At 43.2% G+C, this 16,826-nt stretch overlaps 1 protein-coding gene across 1 annotated transcript in view; it reads right to left on the minus strand.

The window, feature by feature from the left end:
- The window catches only part of LOC129705858 (N-acetyl-beta-glucosaminyl-glycoprotein 4-beta-N-acetylgalactosaminyltransferase 1-like), a 566,730-nt gene that overhangs the window by 105,570 nt on the left and 444,334 nt on the right, over positions 1–16,826 (minus strand). The window contains exon 9 of the mRNA XM_055649703.1: positions 8,920–8,986. Coding sequence (XP_055505678.1) covers positions 8,920–8,986 — 67 coding nt within the window. The remainder of the gene's footprint in view (positions 1–8,919; positions 8,987–16,826) is intronic.

Genomic DNA, 16,826 nt, shown 5'->3' on the forward strand with positions numbered 1-16,826 from the left:
GCCCTTGTGGCTAAGGGGATCAGGGGGTATGGAGAGAAGGCAGGTACGGGATACTGAGTTGGATGATCAGCCATGGTCATATTGAATGGCGGTGCAGGCTCGAAGGGCCGAATGGCCTACTCCTGCATCTAATTTCTATGTTTCTATGTTTCTAATGGGCCTGTCACACTTAGGCGATTTTTTCGGTGACTGCCGGCGACTGTCATAGTCATAGCAGGTCACCGAAAAAATGGTGACTGAACCCCCCCCTACTACACTGTCTATGACAATGTCTACAACAACCTACCACCTAGTCAACGTCAAGCGACAGCAAGCTACCGACAACCCATTAGGACATCCACCTACGGCCACACCTATGACAACCTACGTCCACCCGCGACAAGCTACGAAAAGTTAAGACAATTCAGTCGCCGGTACCCGTCTCCGGTCGATGTAGGAAATCGCCAATGGAATTCACCGAAGTCAGTACCGGCGATAACCGACATCATCCTGGCAACAGCCTACGTCATCCAGGCGACAACTTACAACAAGCCAACTGTCGTCGAAAAGTTTTGAACATTTCAAAATCCAGCGGCGACCAGAAAAACGCTACCATTCTTTGAGCGACTGAGGAAACTACTCGGGACCATACAGGCGACTCCCCGGAGACCATGTGGCGACAGCCTAGTCGCCTGTAGTCGCCTAAAGAATCGCCTGTGGGACTGGGGCATAAGGCAGCTACTCCACTGCTGCATCACTGTGCCGTTCCTCTGGCAACTTGTTCCATATACCCACCACCGTCTGAGTGAAAGGTTGCTGGGTCCAATGAAATCTTGCCCCTCTCACTTTAAACATAAGTATCTTTATTTGATCCCCCTACCCTGGATAAAAGACTGTGCATTCACCCTATTCCCCTGGTGATTTCCTACACCTCTATAAGATGATCTGTCATCCTCCTGCGCTCCAAGGAATAAAGACCCAGGCTCCCCACACAACCTTGCCTGCTGCATGGCTCTATAGTTCTAAATAAAGAACCAAGCAGTGAGCTTGGTAAGACAGGATGACGGCTCCCTGGACACGGTGATTTCACATTCAAGAAGAAATAATGCCTGTTATGTCAAATGCGTTGCACATTTAATAAATGACAGACTCGTGGAAGAGTGCACTGGGGAATCATCTCACAAAACACAACTGGATGTGCAGATCTGAGTGGATGGATGGCATTGAGGTTCTTCGATGATTGATCTGGTAGTTCCTTCCTCCAGTGTTCAATTATGTAAAGTGGAATGGCCATTGGGAAACTGATTTCGCAGCACTGCGACTGAGACTGCAAATGCCTTACACAATCCCACAATACAAGGGAACGCTTCTTGCATACAAGGACTTTGTGGTCTTAAATTTCACTTAATCTAATTATTGTGTTTGCAATTAACATTCTAATCCATTAAAAAAGTAAATTACGCTAAAGCAACAAAGACTTACATTTTAATTCTCGGCTCAAAGTCTCCTATATTTATTTTGTATTCATGGCCTTTCATTTTAGATTTATATATTGGCAGTAATCTGCTTCTATCTAGTTTATTTTACTTTCGTGGAATTTTAATAATGTCCATCGTATTAGGGGACTGTTCTAATGAAAAGAAGCCGCCTGTGTTGTATTTTCACATATTCGGCAGCATTGCTGTGAATCTGTACAATGCCGTCCCCAAACGAAGTTATTGGAGCACAATTAGGCCATTCGGCCCATCAAGTCTACTCCGCCATTCAATTACAGCTGATCTGTCTTTCCCTCTCAGCCCCAATGCTCCTGCCTTCTCCTCATAAACCCTGACACTTGGGAACTTATCCATGCAGATCTAGATAGTACCCTCCATAAAAGTCTCAACATCATGTAGAACCCCGTGATTAACACAATGACAAATGAGGTCTTATTTTGCATCCCGTGGGACAAAGCTTATATGTCCATTAGGTCTTTTTGCAGGAAGTGCCTCTCACATCCTGTGAGACTGCATTCACAAATTATCCTTCACAGCATTGACGCTTTTTTTCATTTAGGGTATGATTGCTCTATTTATTTTGAAACCAAAGTGCATCACCCCGTACTCATCTAATTCCATCTGCCGTATTTTACTTTATTACCTTGTCCTATCAATAATCCCTTTGCAATTTCATTTTGGCCTGGAAAGAATTATTATTACTGGGCGGTTCGATCCTGACTATGGGTACTGTCTGTACATAGTTTGTACGTTCTCCCCGTAACCGCGTGGGTTTTCCTCGGGTTTTCTCCCAAACTCCAAAGATGTACAGGTTTGTAGGTCAATTGGCTTCATTAAAGATTGTAAATTGTCCCTGATGTGTAGGATAGTGCTAGTGTATGGGGATCACTGGACGGCAAAAACTTGCTGGGCTGAAGGGCCTGTTCCCATGCTCTATCTCTAAACTAACCTAAACTAAACTAAAGCAAATCATAGACTGGAGAGATGGAGCCGGTGATGACAACAGATGCGACGGGCGAGGAACATGAATCGGTAGGAGAGGGAACGGGGTCTTAAGGTCAGATGTGGGAAGCACCCCAGGGGCACAAAGGAGGCCCTACAGCAGCCTGGGGCTTGCCTGGATTAAGCCACGCTCATAAGACCTAGAGCACAGACTGGATTTCGAAAATGGCGCCAAAACACGTTGCCCCTTTCCTGTGGGTTCAGTAGACTATTTCCGTACACTTTGCGAATCAGGGATGGTGCTTAGGTATGCCAATACTTTACTGGACTGTATGCAAGAAAGAATTTCACTGTGCGTTTGCACATGTGACAATTAAACCTCCATTGAACCATTATACTTCTCCCCATCCAGAACGTTTGGGAAACTCATTAACATCTGTAAGATTTTAATTTGTCTCAAGGGCCATAAAGTTACCAAACTGTTGAGAAATAATAAGTGGTCCATTGGTCATAACAACATTAGAGTTAATAGCAATAAACATAACCCATTACAAACAGTTCACTGGCCTTGGATCAGACAAATACTACCACAAATTTATAGATCCCTTTCTCACATCTAACCACCATTTAATCTAATCTGTTTATCATTCCTGATCTTGTACCTCTTAATCCTAATAGTGATATGGATGTTAAAGTCTTATTATGACAGTGGGGGTGGGAGACATTACAAACATTTAAATGTTCCCAAGCTGAATTGAATTTAAATTCGGAAAGTCTATTTTCAAACTAGCTTGATTTAAACTAAGAAACACAGAAAATACCTAATCCTGTAATACATGCAAGTAGAAAAAAATAAGCAAGTTTGATTTCTTTGCAAATATGCATGATGATAATTGATTTCAGAGTATTAACTTGCCTTTTTACTAATTATTTGATTTATTTCCTCACATGTGCATCTGGAAGGAGAATTTTAAATTGGAAAGCAGCCAAGTGCATTGATATTTTTATAACTTGAATATTACTGCTGTGACTTTATTTTTAATGTATTTTTGCTACCAAGCGCGGGGGTGGGGAGGAAGATATGACACATTATGTCATAATGAAAACTATGGTTTTATTGTATGGCGACCACACATTTCACTGTACTAATTGGTACATGTGACAAATAAATGTATCTTGTATCTTGTATCTTGTAAAACTGGTGAACAGCAAGTTGAACTTGGGGTGGCATGGTGGTGCAGCGGTAGATTTGCTGTCTTACAGCGCTTGCAGCACCTCATGTAAGGCAGCACCGCACCAAAGACGTACAGGTTCGATCCCGACTACGGGTGCTATCATTACTGAGTTTGTACGTTCTCCCCGTGACCTGCGTGGGTTTTCTCCGAGATATTCGGTTTCCTCCCACACTCCAAAGACGTACAGGTTTGTAGGTTAATTGTCTTGGTAAATATAAAAATTGTCCATACTGTGTGTAGGATAGTGTTAATGTGCGGGGATGTCTGGTCGGCACAGACTCGGTGGGCCGAAGGGTTTGTTTCCGTGCTGTATCTCTAAACTAAACTAATGAGCTTAAAGCTTATCACAATCACAATAATACTTTGTTAGCCAAGTATGTTTTGCAACATACGAGGAATTTCATTTGCCAAGTCCGTCATACAAATAAAAAGCAACGGACCACACAAAATACGTTTTAACATAAACATCCATCACAGTGGTTCCACCACATTCCTCACTGTGATGGAAGGCGAAAAAAAGTTCAATCTCTTCCCTTTGCTTTCCCGTGGTCGGTGGCCTCGAGCCCTTCATTGACGGGATGACCTTGACTCCAGTTGCTGGCGGCAGACCCTCCGCGTCGAGGCGATCAGCTCCTGCATTGCAGGGGATGTCAGCTCCCCCTTGCCAGACGATCGAACCCCGCGTCGGGGCTGGTCGAACCTTCCGCGACGTTGGAGTTCCCGATATTCACGGCCTCTGCAATGTAAAGTCCGCAGGCCGTGGTTGGAGCGATCCCAGGCAAGGGATCGACTCCGATGCAAGTCCACGCCCCGTGGTGGGGTCCAAGATCAGTCCGAGGAGGCCTCCCTCCAGCTCCATCGATGGTAGGCCGCAGAGTGACCGGAGAATGAGATCCGAAAATTAATCGCATCTCCGGCAAGGTAAGAAATTGAAAGAAAAGTTTACCCGACCCCGCCCCCCACATAAAACAAACCGGAGAACATCTACACAGATTTTTAACACACATTTTAAAAAAAAAAGACGGAAAAACAAACCGACTGTTGTTGGCAGGGCTGGCAATCGTGCGGCGTCCCTGGTGGAAAGTGATGAAGACAGTGAAGCATTCCACTTGCTTCAGTAACAGCACACAAGACCACTCAAAACTATGCAGAGAAGAGACATATTGGGTCCATCTCATTTGTGCTGGAATTATCTAATTAATTCACAGCACCAACCTTGGGTGAAACAACAGTGACTTAACTAAAAACAGTAATGCACAAATATTTGCCAAACACTAACTCAAAAGGTAAACTATGGATTATTGTAACACTCTACAAACAGGTGGATTTGCATCAGATGTAGAGTAAACCAAACAAACCCAATCCTTTCTGGTTTTAATGGAGAAGGGATGAGGAACTGACTGTCAGGAGAATGGTCATTCACTTAAATTACTGAGGCAAGAGGTCGGTCTTCCTTCAAATGGGTTCCATTTTTAACCCTGATTATCCAAGCTTCCCGAGCCTAGAAAACGGCTTCTAGTAAAGGGAGGGGGACTGTTATTGAGTCATAGAGTGATACAGTGTGGAAACAGGCCCGTCGGCCCAACTTGCCCACGCTGGCCAACATGTCCCAGCTTCACTAGTCCCACCTGCCTGCACTTGATCCATATCCCCCCCCCCCCCCCCCCCAAACCTGTCCTATCCATGTGCCCGCCTAACTGTTTCTTAAAAGTTGGGATAGTCCCAATAGTGTTGTCATGCTGTTCGAGAGTTTGGAGGAACTTGAAAGTTTCCATGCCGCGAACATGTCGAAGTGTCAGAGTCATACAGTATGGAAACAGGCCCTCGGGCCAAACTGTCCACACCGACCAACATGCCCCATCTACAATAGTCCCTCGCCCTACACCCCCCCCCCCCCCCCCCCCCCCCCCCCCCCCCCCCCCCCCCCCCCCCCCCCCCCCCCCCAACACCTGTGTTTTGTCCATATCCCTCAAAACTATCCTCGCCATGTACCCATCTAAATGTGTCTTAACCATTGCTGTAGTACCTGCCTCAACTACCTACCCCTGGCAGCTCATTCTGCACACCCACCACCTTTTGTGCACAAAAATGACCCCTCAGGTTCCTATTAAATCTTTCCCCCCTCACCATAAACCTCTGGTTCTCAATACTTCTACTCTGGTAAAAGACTCTGTGTTTACCCAATCTATTCCTCTCATGATTTTGTACACCTCTATAAGATGACCCCTCATCCTCCTGCGCTCCAAGAAATATAGTCCTAGCCTGTTCAACCTCTCCCAATGGCTCAGGTCCTGGCAACATCTCATTAATCATCTGTACACCCTTTCCAGCTTTACAACATCTGTCCTAAAACATGATGACCAGACCGAACACAATACTCTAAATGTGGCCTCACCAACATCTTAAATAACTGCAAAATGAGCTCCCAGCCTCTATACACAATACTCTGTCTGATGAAGGCAAATGTGCCAAAAGTCATCCTGACCTCCTTATCTACTTGTGATGGCACTTACAAGGAACTATGTACCTGCACTCCTAGATCCCTTTGCTCTACAACACTCCTCAGAGTTCTACCATTCACTGTGAATGTCCTGCCCATGTTAAACTTCCCAAAATGCAATACCTCACATTTCTCTGTATTAAATTCCATTCGATCAACCATTCCTCAGCTCACCTGCCCAAGATCCTGCTACAATTTTTAACAACCATCTTCTCTATCTACAATACCACCCACTTTTGTATCATCTGTAATCTTGCTAATAGTGCCATATATGTTCTCATGTAACATTGATATAAATGACAAACAGCAACGGGCCCAGCACCAAACCCTGACACGTCACAGGCCTCCAGTCCGAAAAAGAACCTTCCACCATCACCCTCTGCTTCCTTTCATGAAGCCAATTTTCTATCCGTTCAGCTATGGGGGTCTAACCTTCCAGAGCAGCTTACCATGTGGAACCTTGTCAAATGACTTGCTCTCATCCACTTTCCCATCAACCATTTAGGTCACACCTTCAAAAAACTCAATCAGATTCGTGAAACACGACCTCCCGCATACAAAACCATGCAGACCATCCCTAATCAGCCCTCGTTTTCATAAATCATGTATATTTTACCCCTCAGAATACTCTCTAGTAACTTTCCGACAATAGATGTTAGGCTCACTGGCCTGTAATTCCCAAGCTTTTCGCTGCAGCTCTTCTTGAATAGAGGCACAACATTTGCCACCCTCCAGTCTTTGTTGGTTCTTCCACATGGCTGCAATCTCTGACTAGTTTCTCCAGACCTCCACCACTGGTCATAAACAACCCGGGATCGGTCAGCTTCCTTGTTATCTATTTTGCTGCCGTTTCCAGCCACCCCACCACTACCTACAATGACTCCCCACCATCATGCAAACTGAAGCCACTTTTTCTGGGGATTATCAGGCATCAAGCACATTAATCTGCCTCGCTTCATGGGAATAAAATAAGCATGCATATCACACAGTTTTAGCTGTAACCCTTTCAGAGAACCATACTTTTTTTCCATATACCCTCCTGCCCATTTCACTGCCACTCCATTCTAGCCCATCATAGAAAATATCGTATCCCAAAGTACTTTTAAAAATACAAATTCACAGGCAGAAGTGCATGGCAGGCAGCAAGCATAAAGGCTTGACACAGACCCAAGAATAGAGCTTGCAGAGCAGTCTGGATGAGTGAATGACTGAGTAGATGATGGTAGATACAATATGAAATGCAGAGCAACCAATGATAGTGTCCGTGTTAGATGCACAGAGAATGTGGAGAGGAGAAAGACCAACAAACACACAACCAGGGGACAACTGCTCCACTGTTGGAATTAGGGTCTGGTTCAACAGTGCTGCAAGATGTGGCCAAACAACCTGGTTTAAAACAAACTATGAAATGTGGCCAGTTCTCATCTCTGGACAGTGATCTCTGCTGTCTTCAACTACGGGGTCATTGGGTTTCTTATAATGGAACAAATGGGTAGCATGAGACCTCAGTACTTACTACACAGCAAGGCTTCCAATGCATTCTTATAGAATTTAGTTTAGAGATACGGCATTGAAACAGGCACTTTGGCCCACAGAAACCTGAAAGCATGCACCACCAGAGTCGGGGACACCTACTTCCCCTCTGTTATCAGGTTTCAGAACATTCTTTCCATAAGCAAGAGATTATGAACAATTCATCTCCACCCCAATGTGGACATTGGACATTGTCTGTGGAACTGCCTCTTTCTTGGATTTAACACTATCCTTGATTTCTCTTGTTAGCCACGGTTGAGCCGCCTTCCTCGTTTTATTTTTTTTTGCCAGACAGGGATGAACAATGTTTGGAGTTCATCCATGCGGTCTTTAAATCTTTGCCATTGCATCTCCACCATCAACCCTTTAAGTATAATTGTCCCGTCTATCCTAGCCAATTCCCGTCTCATACCATCAAAGTCCCCTTTCTTTAAGTTCAGGACCCTAGTCTCTGAATTAACCGTGTCACTCTCCATCCTAATGTAGAATTCAACCATAATATGGTCGCTGTTTCCAAAGGAGCTCTGCACAACAAGTTCCTTGCTCATTACACAGTCTAGGATGGCCTGCCCTCTAGTCGGTTATTCGACATTTTGTTTTTAAAATCATCCCGTATACATTTCAGGAAATCCTCCTCCTCAGCACTGCTACCAATTTGGTTGGCCCGATCTATATATAGATTAAAGTCATCCATGATAACTGCTGTACCTTTGCTACACGCATCCCTAATTTCCTGTTTGATACTACCCCCAACTTCCCTACTGCTGTTTGGTGGTCTGTATACAACTCCAACAAGTGTTTTCTGCCCTTGGTTATTTCGTAGTTCTACCCGTACCGATTCTACAGCATCCAAGCTAATGTCTCTCTTTGCTATTGCAATGTTGAGAACTATATTCTTCACTCTATACCTGCCCCGTTGTCTGTCTGTTGTATTTTAAGTTTGACTTGATTGTATTTATGAATGGTATGTCTGATCTGTTTGGACAGAATGGAAAACAAAACTTTTCACTATTCCTCGGTACACGTGACAATAATAAACCTGCACCTCTTTCATCGTGCCTGGGGGCAGAAAGGAAAGTGCAATTGGGATTCGAGGGGCATCCTTGAGCAAGGTCTGGAAGCCCAGGGTTGGAGACACAGTTGGCATGGTTAACAAACACACCCAGCATGAAGCATCCCCCCCCCAGAAAGAACTGAGGCAGCAGAAGATTATAAAGGAACTGGAAACATTTACCTGTGTACAGAGAGATGTGCACTGAATCGATTATTTCAAACTTCAATCCAGGAAGAAACGGCCGCCACTGAAAGAGAAAAGAATGATCTGGTGAGCAAGGAATGCGGAGAGAAGCTCACCAGCTGCAATCATAATGTGATAATCCAGATTTATCACAACTTCGGCAAGGGAATGTGATGTAAATTAACTATCTCCAGGTCAAGACAGGTTAACTTTTTTTTTTCACCACTCTCATGTGGAAATAATGTTCTTCTTCACAAAACATATGCATTGTTTTTATTTTAGCACAATTTCTTTCACTTTTTTTTACACATCTCATTCACTTTTGACACATGAACCTAGAAAGGCAGCTTTGCTAGTTATTTATTCCAAGATTCCTTCTTCATCCTTTTTTTCTTTCATTATTCTGATTTGCAGGTTTGTCTAAATGCAGGACTAGGAACCGTCAGGGACATGAGAGCTAGCAGGAGGAGAAACAAAGAACTGCAGATGCTGGTTAATGCATAAAAAGGGTGCAAAGTGTTGGAGTAACTCAGCTAGGCAGGCATCATCTCTGGAGAACACGGATGGGTGACATTTTGGGTCAGGACCCTTCTTCACACTTTTTGTTGACTAATCTGAAGAAGGGTCGTGATCTGAAATGTCACCTATCCATGTTCTCCAGAGAAGCTGCCTGACCTGATGAGTTACTCCAGCAGTTTGTGCTCCAAGAGTGAACAGGAATTTGCCTCTAGTTGCACTGGCTGAGATTAGTTCCAACACTTCACACAAAGGAGTGAATTTATCTAGGTAGGAACTGCAGATACTGGTTTACACTGAAGATAGACACAAAATGCTGGAGTAACTCAGCTGGGACAGGCAGCATATCTGGAGTCACCCATTCCTTCTCAACAGAGATGCTACCGAGTTACTCCAACATTTTGAGTGAATTTGTTTCATTTATCACCCACAGACTGATGGATCAGATGAGCTAAAAGTAAGATTTCAGCATCTCCAACAGAATTCAGAGAAAGGATCCAAATAAGCCCTGCTTTTTACTTTCTCACATTTGAAATTCAAGAGTTTTGAATCGAAAATATAATGATCAGATTATACTGGACCTCCATACATTAAAAGATCCCAAAATAATTTCACACATAATTAATTATTTAATGTACATAGTTGCTAATGTTGCGCAGAAATATGCAGCAATCATTTTACAATATTAGCTCCCACAACAGCAATCAAAGTAATTAATGACATTGGTTAAGTTTGAATGTGGCCAATACAGTAAAAAAACATAGAGGCAAAGGTGTACAGGCTCTTTGACCGACCACGTCCATGCTTACCATTTTGTCCATCTCTACGACTTCCATTTCACCCCTACTCTGCCTTCCCAAGTGGCTGTCCAAATGTCTCTTAAATATCGTATTGATATTCAATTCCACCACCACTTAGGGCAGCACGGTGGCGCAGCGGCAGAGTTGCTGCCTTACAGCACTTGCAGTGCCAGAGACCCGGGTTCGATCCTGACTACGGGTGCTGTCTGTACAGAGTAATGTGCCAGGATCTCTGGTCGGGACTCGATGGGTTGAAGGGCCTGTTTCCATGTTTAGATATTGAAGGTTGGGGTTGAAGGGCCTGTTCCATTCTCTAATCAAAACCAAACCTTTTCTGATAGCCTGTTCCTGATATCAATCTCTCTCTGTGCAAAACAATTTACTCCACAGATTCTCTTTAAAACATCTATCTCTCAACTATACCCCTACCATAGATTTTGACATTCTATCTTGTCCGTACCTCTCAATCTTATCATCCAATCGCCCTATAACTGAAGTCCTCCAATCTATGTAACATCTTGGTGAATCTCTTCAGACTTTAGACTTTAGAGATACAGCACGGAAACAGGCTCTTCGGCCCACCGAGTCTGCCCCAACCAGTGATCACTCCGACCACTTGCACTATCCTACACACTAGGGACAATTTACAATTGCAAACACCGTACAGACAGCACCCGTAGTCAGGATCGAACCCGGGTCCCCGGGTGCTGTAAGGCAGCGACTCTACCGCTGCGCCACTGTGCCGCCCACATGGTGCGTTGGAACAGGTAAAACGTATCACCCCAGGTTGCTTTAAATGGACCCTGATGCTGCATCTGGAACTAACACCTTTGACTGCAAGTAAAGAGCAGAAGAGTGTAGTGTGAGAATGCAAGCTTGGAAAGATAGCAGCAGGATCTCCTCTTTGCAAAGTCCATCAGTCTGAAGAAGGGTCTCGACCCGAAACGTCACTCATTCCTCCTCTCCAGAGATGCTGCCTGTCCCGCCGAGTTACTCCAGCATTTTGTGTCTATCTTCAGTTTAAACGAGCATCTGCAGATCCTTCCTACACAACAGCTGGATTTAGTGCTGGATGCCGCACAGATATACCATTACTGTGTTATGTAAAAACACTGGCTAGGGGAATACGATATCCCTAACGATTAGACATGAGCTAACTGGTCAGAGAGCAGTTGTTTGTTATTATTGATTAGCTTAATCAAAGAGAAGGTAAAAGTGCACGGCAATAGGTCAGCCGCATCGTCTCCCAGTGAGTCAAGTTCACCCCTTCTTCCTGTTGTGGTAGCAGACAAAATAAAATTGGACTGAATGAGTAGGCCAGCGGAACACCAAAAGAATCATTATGCTAGCAGGTTTAATGGAAAAGTGAGCCACCTCAATACATCCTTGGCATCAGGAGGCAGATAATTAGCTTTCTGCTGAAAACCATACTGCAGCAGGAAATTCAATCTCAAGCAAAATGTTTTAATTTTGCTTTAATGGGCTGAGTTTAAGTGATGCACAGTCGCACCGTGAGCCTGCACTCAGTTTACTGTAAGTTATTCTCTGTGAACAAAACCCATGCTTCAAATGGTGCCCAGTATACAGATTGATTATTTTCACACTAAAAGCTCAAGGAAATATCCAAGTACGTGGCATTTAACTGGCAGTAATATAAACGAATATAAGAAGTAACACTGGCAATGTCTAGTGACTCGTACAACCGAGAGAAAGCAGTCATTTTGGATTTTGCAGTTGGTTGTCTAAACATATTCTCACACAGTAACTAATTCTAGTTGACAATAGCAAACAACCTGCAGATTCACTGATTTTTAGCCTTACAGAGTTCATTCAGGGAGAGTTTGGCTCCAGTTGACCCCCTAAGCTGGATGTGTGCAGAAGGTAATTCTTCATTCACTCAAACCGATATTTATACCATGTCCAACCCTACCAAAGGTTTAGAAACAAGGAACTGCAGTTGCTGTTTTACAAAAGAGGACACAAAGTGTCCTGGGCTTCAGCAACTAAGTTACAGAGAAAGGTTGAACAAGTTCGGTCTTTATTCTTTGGAGCTCAGAGGTTTAAGGGGGAACTTGATGGAGGTCTTTAAAATAATGAGAGGGATAGACAGAGTTGACGTGGATAAGCTTTTCCCATTGAGAGTAGGGAAGATTCATCAAGAGGACATGACGAGAATTAAGGGACAGATATTTAGGGGTAACATGAGGGGGAACTTCTTTACTCAGAGTGGTAGCTGTGTGGAATGAGCTTCCAGTGGAAATGGTGGAGGCAGGTTCGATTTTATCATTTAAAAATAAATTGGATAGGTATATGGACGGGAAAGGAATGGAGGGTTATGGTCTGAGTGCAGGTAGATGAGACTAGGGGAAAATAAGTGTTCGGCACGGACTTGAAGGGTCGAGATGGCCTGTTTTCCGTGCTGTAATTGTTATATGGTTATATATAAAGTGCTGGAGTAACTCACTGGATCAGGCAGCATCACTGGAGAAGAGTCTGAAGAAGGATCTCAACCCAAAACGTCACCCATCCATGTTCGTCAGAGATGTTGCCTGATCCGCCGAGTTACTACAGCACTTTGCGTCCCATACCAAAGGTTTGGTCATTTATTTCACTGTTGTTTACAAATGAACCAAATAGTTTTCTGTATTTAGTGCTGTAGATTTAGCTGCCTTAAAAATGCCTAGAAATATCATATCATAAATACAGTTTAGTTGATTTTCTTGCTTGTACCAACAGTGAAATGTTGTTGTGTCTCTCCTGTTTCCACTATTGTTGCTGGAAACCAGAGATGTGTTGTCAGGACATCTCCGATGTCTGATATGACAAAGGATAGGGAATTGTCTGCCTTCTGCTAAGCACAAACTAGCAGGTATGGGGCACCATGAGCTTGCAATGTGACTTTGTACATTCTGTTTGTTCAGTCTGCAATCAGCCCCCAGAATATACTTCTTATAGCTGTAAACACATTCAAAGAGAAATAGCAACCGGGTCCAAGAACAACACAAATGGCGCTACTCATCCAGCACACAAATGAGACTCCCATTTCAATGAAGTATCCCTTTGAAAGCCACTCCATGCCTTCCAAGAAACAGTAAAGAAATTCTGAACCTCAGAAAGGCTTCCTTTGTGAAGAGAAAATGGTTTTGCAAACATGAGTGCTATACTTCCTGTCAAGAGGAATTTCAATCAGATGCATTCTGTAACAACCTTCATTAGATTTTAACTCCTTGATTCTTCCTTCTGTACGGTTTTAAAGTGACAACTTGGCCAGTATTCAGCAGCTTATCTGAAGCTGGTCTCTAAATGAATTATACTCCCTCATGGCACTGATAATTTAACAGCAAACATCTCGACAAAACAAACCCTCCTTTTGAAAACTGAACTTTAACGAATGCTGACAGGAAAGTTACAAACGTATCCATGTCCACGGCGAGGGGGTGGGAACATTTATGCGGAGGATGAAATGAGCAGACAGAAAGTTTCAAAGTTGTGAAAAGAATAATGGCTACCACTTTAAAATCTTCATCATAGAGAAAAAAAAGATCCATCTCTGCAAACTTTTTTCTTGAAACAACTATTGGATCTTCCACAATACTGGTTGTGAACAATTGTTACTTGTAAGGCTGTCAGCCCTTTAAGTATGCTGTCATGGGCTGAAACTATCTTTATAGGACGTTCAACAGACAGACTGCGAGGAGCCCTTGAAGGTACTGCACACGATTTGTCTGAATCCTTTGTGTCTCAGGTGCAAGTCCTGGGAATCACTTAGCCTGCCTACTCTGCACTGGGGTAGCCAAGGATTACAGTCAAAAGGGGCAAGGTCATCGAGGACATTGAGTGACTTCATGGCTGGTTTAGCAGGAAAAGTCTGAGAAGCACGTGATTAATCATGGCAAGTCTGAGGTGCAGACATGTCCATGAGACAAAGACATGGTGGCGCCCAAAAACTTTTTTGCAAATAAAGAAGCAAAACTGGTAACCATTGAAGACGGTGCAAAAATAGTATCCCAGTCTCAGACCGGCTACTTTCAAAATCGCAGCGGTTATGAGAAAACTTGGGAATATCTCTAGAAAGGCATTTCCTTTGTTTAACGCAACACCGCAAACCCTCTCCGCATCTTAAAAATAATTTGATATTTTTTCTTCGAGTTCTGACCAAAAGTACTTGAGATTGAAATTTTAACTCTATTTCTCTTTTCATAGGTGTTGCCTAGTCTGTTGACTGATTCCAACATTTTCTTTTTTTATTTTATGAAACCGACTATCTGGCCACTTACTGCATTGCGGTTTGTGTGACCACAATTAACTGCCAACATTTTCTGCTTGGCCTTTCTGTAAAACTATCCGACTATCCATTGCATTTAGTTGTCTTGAGCTCTCGCAATATGTTTAAATCTCTCGATATGTGTTTAAAAAATTGAGTCATTTTTAAAACAGTACCATTTGGGACTGTCAAGCAATTAAAAAAAAACAATTTTACATTCATCACTGTTTTAATGGTATTGTTAAGCAATGATAAGCAGTCTGAACTTCATTTACCAAAGTAAAATGCTCGACCTTTAATTTAGAATGACCATCTAAAAGTACTTTGTCTTTCTCAATGAGCTTGTGAGAAAATAAGTAGTCAGGATGAGAGGCCCAAGACAAAATGGCAGCCAATGGGATTACAGTGAACGGTGGTGGGCCAGGACTGGCTTGCGGGAAGGATTATTTATCATTTGTCTATTATTTTCCACGTTAAGGCTGAAGATTTGAGGCAAAGGAGGGGGTCTGGGCCTGATTTACAAAAATATTGGCAGCCAAGGCCCAATGGAATTGTGAATTTGACTGCATGAAGTATGTACAAAATATTACTCCAATGATATGTTATATTATGAAGGGATATGTTCAAGCCTACATAACTCTGGTTAAGGCATGCACATGAATCAAATCAGAAGACCATATAGCAGTTTTCATAGGTGGGTCTGTGGTGGTGAGAGTTAGCAGCTTTAATTCATGAGCGTTGGCCTCTACGATGACCTTTGAGGTTCAGCACATAGAAGTAATCATGAAGAAGGCACACCAGTACCTTTATTTTGAAGTTTAAAGAGATTTGGTATGCCTCCGAATACTCTAACAAACTTCTTCAGGTGTACTGTATCCTGGTTGCTTGTACAAAAATAAGGAACTGCAGATGCTGGTTTACAAAAGAGGATATAAAGTGCTGGAGCAACTAAGTGAGTCAGCCAGCATATCAAGAGAACAAGGATAGGTGGTATTTTGGGTCAGCACCCTTCAGATTGATCAGATGACCATCAGTCTGATGAAGGGTCCCAACACGGAACGTCACCTATCCATGTTTTCCTGAGATGCTGCCTGACCCACGCAGTTACTGCAGCACTTTGTGTTTTCTAACTGGTTGCTTCATGGTTTGGTATAGCAATTCCAATGCACAGAACGCAAGAGGCTGCAGGGTGGACTCAGACCAGTCCAGTCCATCATGGGTACAGCTCTTCCTTCCATTGAAACCATCAATGTAAGGCGGTCATCAAGAAGGTGGCAACTATCATCAAGGATCCCTACCATCCGGTGCATGTTCTCTTCCTACTACTTAGTATTGGGCAAGATTTATCAAAGCCCAAAGCTGCATACCATGAAGTTCAGGAACAACTTCTTCCATGCATTTACCAGACTCTTGAATCAACCCGCACAACCCTAATCCCATGTCAACAATTACCATGGACTTGCTTTTTTCTTGTTATTAGGTATTTGCACTTATTTTTTGTTTTTTTACAGTCCACTTTCTTATACAAATCCTATGTGCAATCAATGCATAATTTGTCTTTGTGCATGTGTTTGAGTGTGTGTCAGTGATGCTGCTGTGAACCCGGGTCTCTAGCACTGTAAAGCAGCAATTCTACCACTGTATCACAGTGCCATTTGGTGGACTAAATCAGAGAGCTCTAGCCTGGTTAACACCCATGCATTGCCAACCCACTTGCTGTACACTGTTGGGCTGTTCACTCCCCATCCACCACCGTCAAACCAGGAAGCAAACAACTTGCTTCGATACTAATACAGTTTAATATTCAACTCAAGCCAACAGTGTCATTTTGGTTCTTCAAACCCCCTGCATAGACTAAAGGAAGAAGAGAGGTGGTGACATTTCCAAAATCATGTATAGCATGCAAAACGAGGGTGGATGAAAAGTGAGGTCAAAAGAGGGCAGATAAAGAACATAGAACAATACAGCACAGGAACAGCCCTTTAAAACACTATGTTCTTGCTGAACATGATACCAAGTTAAACTAATCTCCTCTGCCTGCATGTGATCCATATCCCTCCATTCCTCGCATATCCGAGGCAAGTGCCTATCTAAAAGCCTCTTTAATGGTGCTATTGTTTCTGCCTCCATCACCACCTCTGGTTGGGTTGAGACACAAGAATGGTAAAAGTGTAATGTAATTAACGATTAGCAGAATTCTAAGGGGATGAGGCACACATATGTAAAACGCAACTTTCAAGACTCTCATGATTGTTTCAGATATCATATCATGAAATTTCACACCTTTGTTTGCATTCACCATTGCTGGTGTGTGTTCAGTTCTC

The sequence above is a fragment of the Leucoraja erinacea genome, chromosome 18 (genome assembly GCF_028641065.1).
Source record: "Leucoraja erinacea ecotype New England chromosome 18, Leri_hhj_1, whole genome shotgun sequence".
Lineage (NCBI taxonomy): Eukaryota > Metazoa > Chordata > Chondrichthyes > Rajiformes > Rajidae > Leucoraja > Leucoraja erinaceus.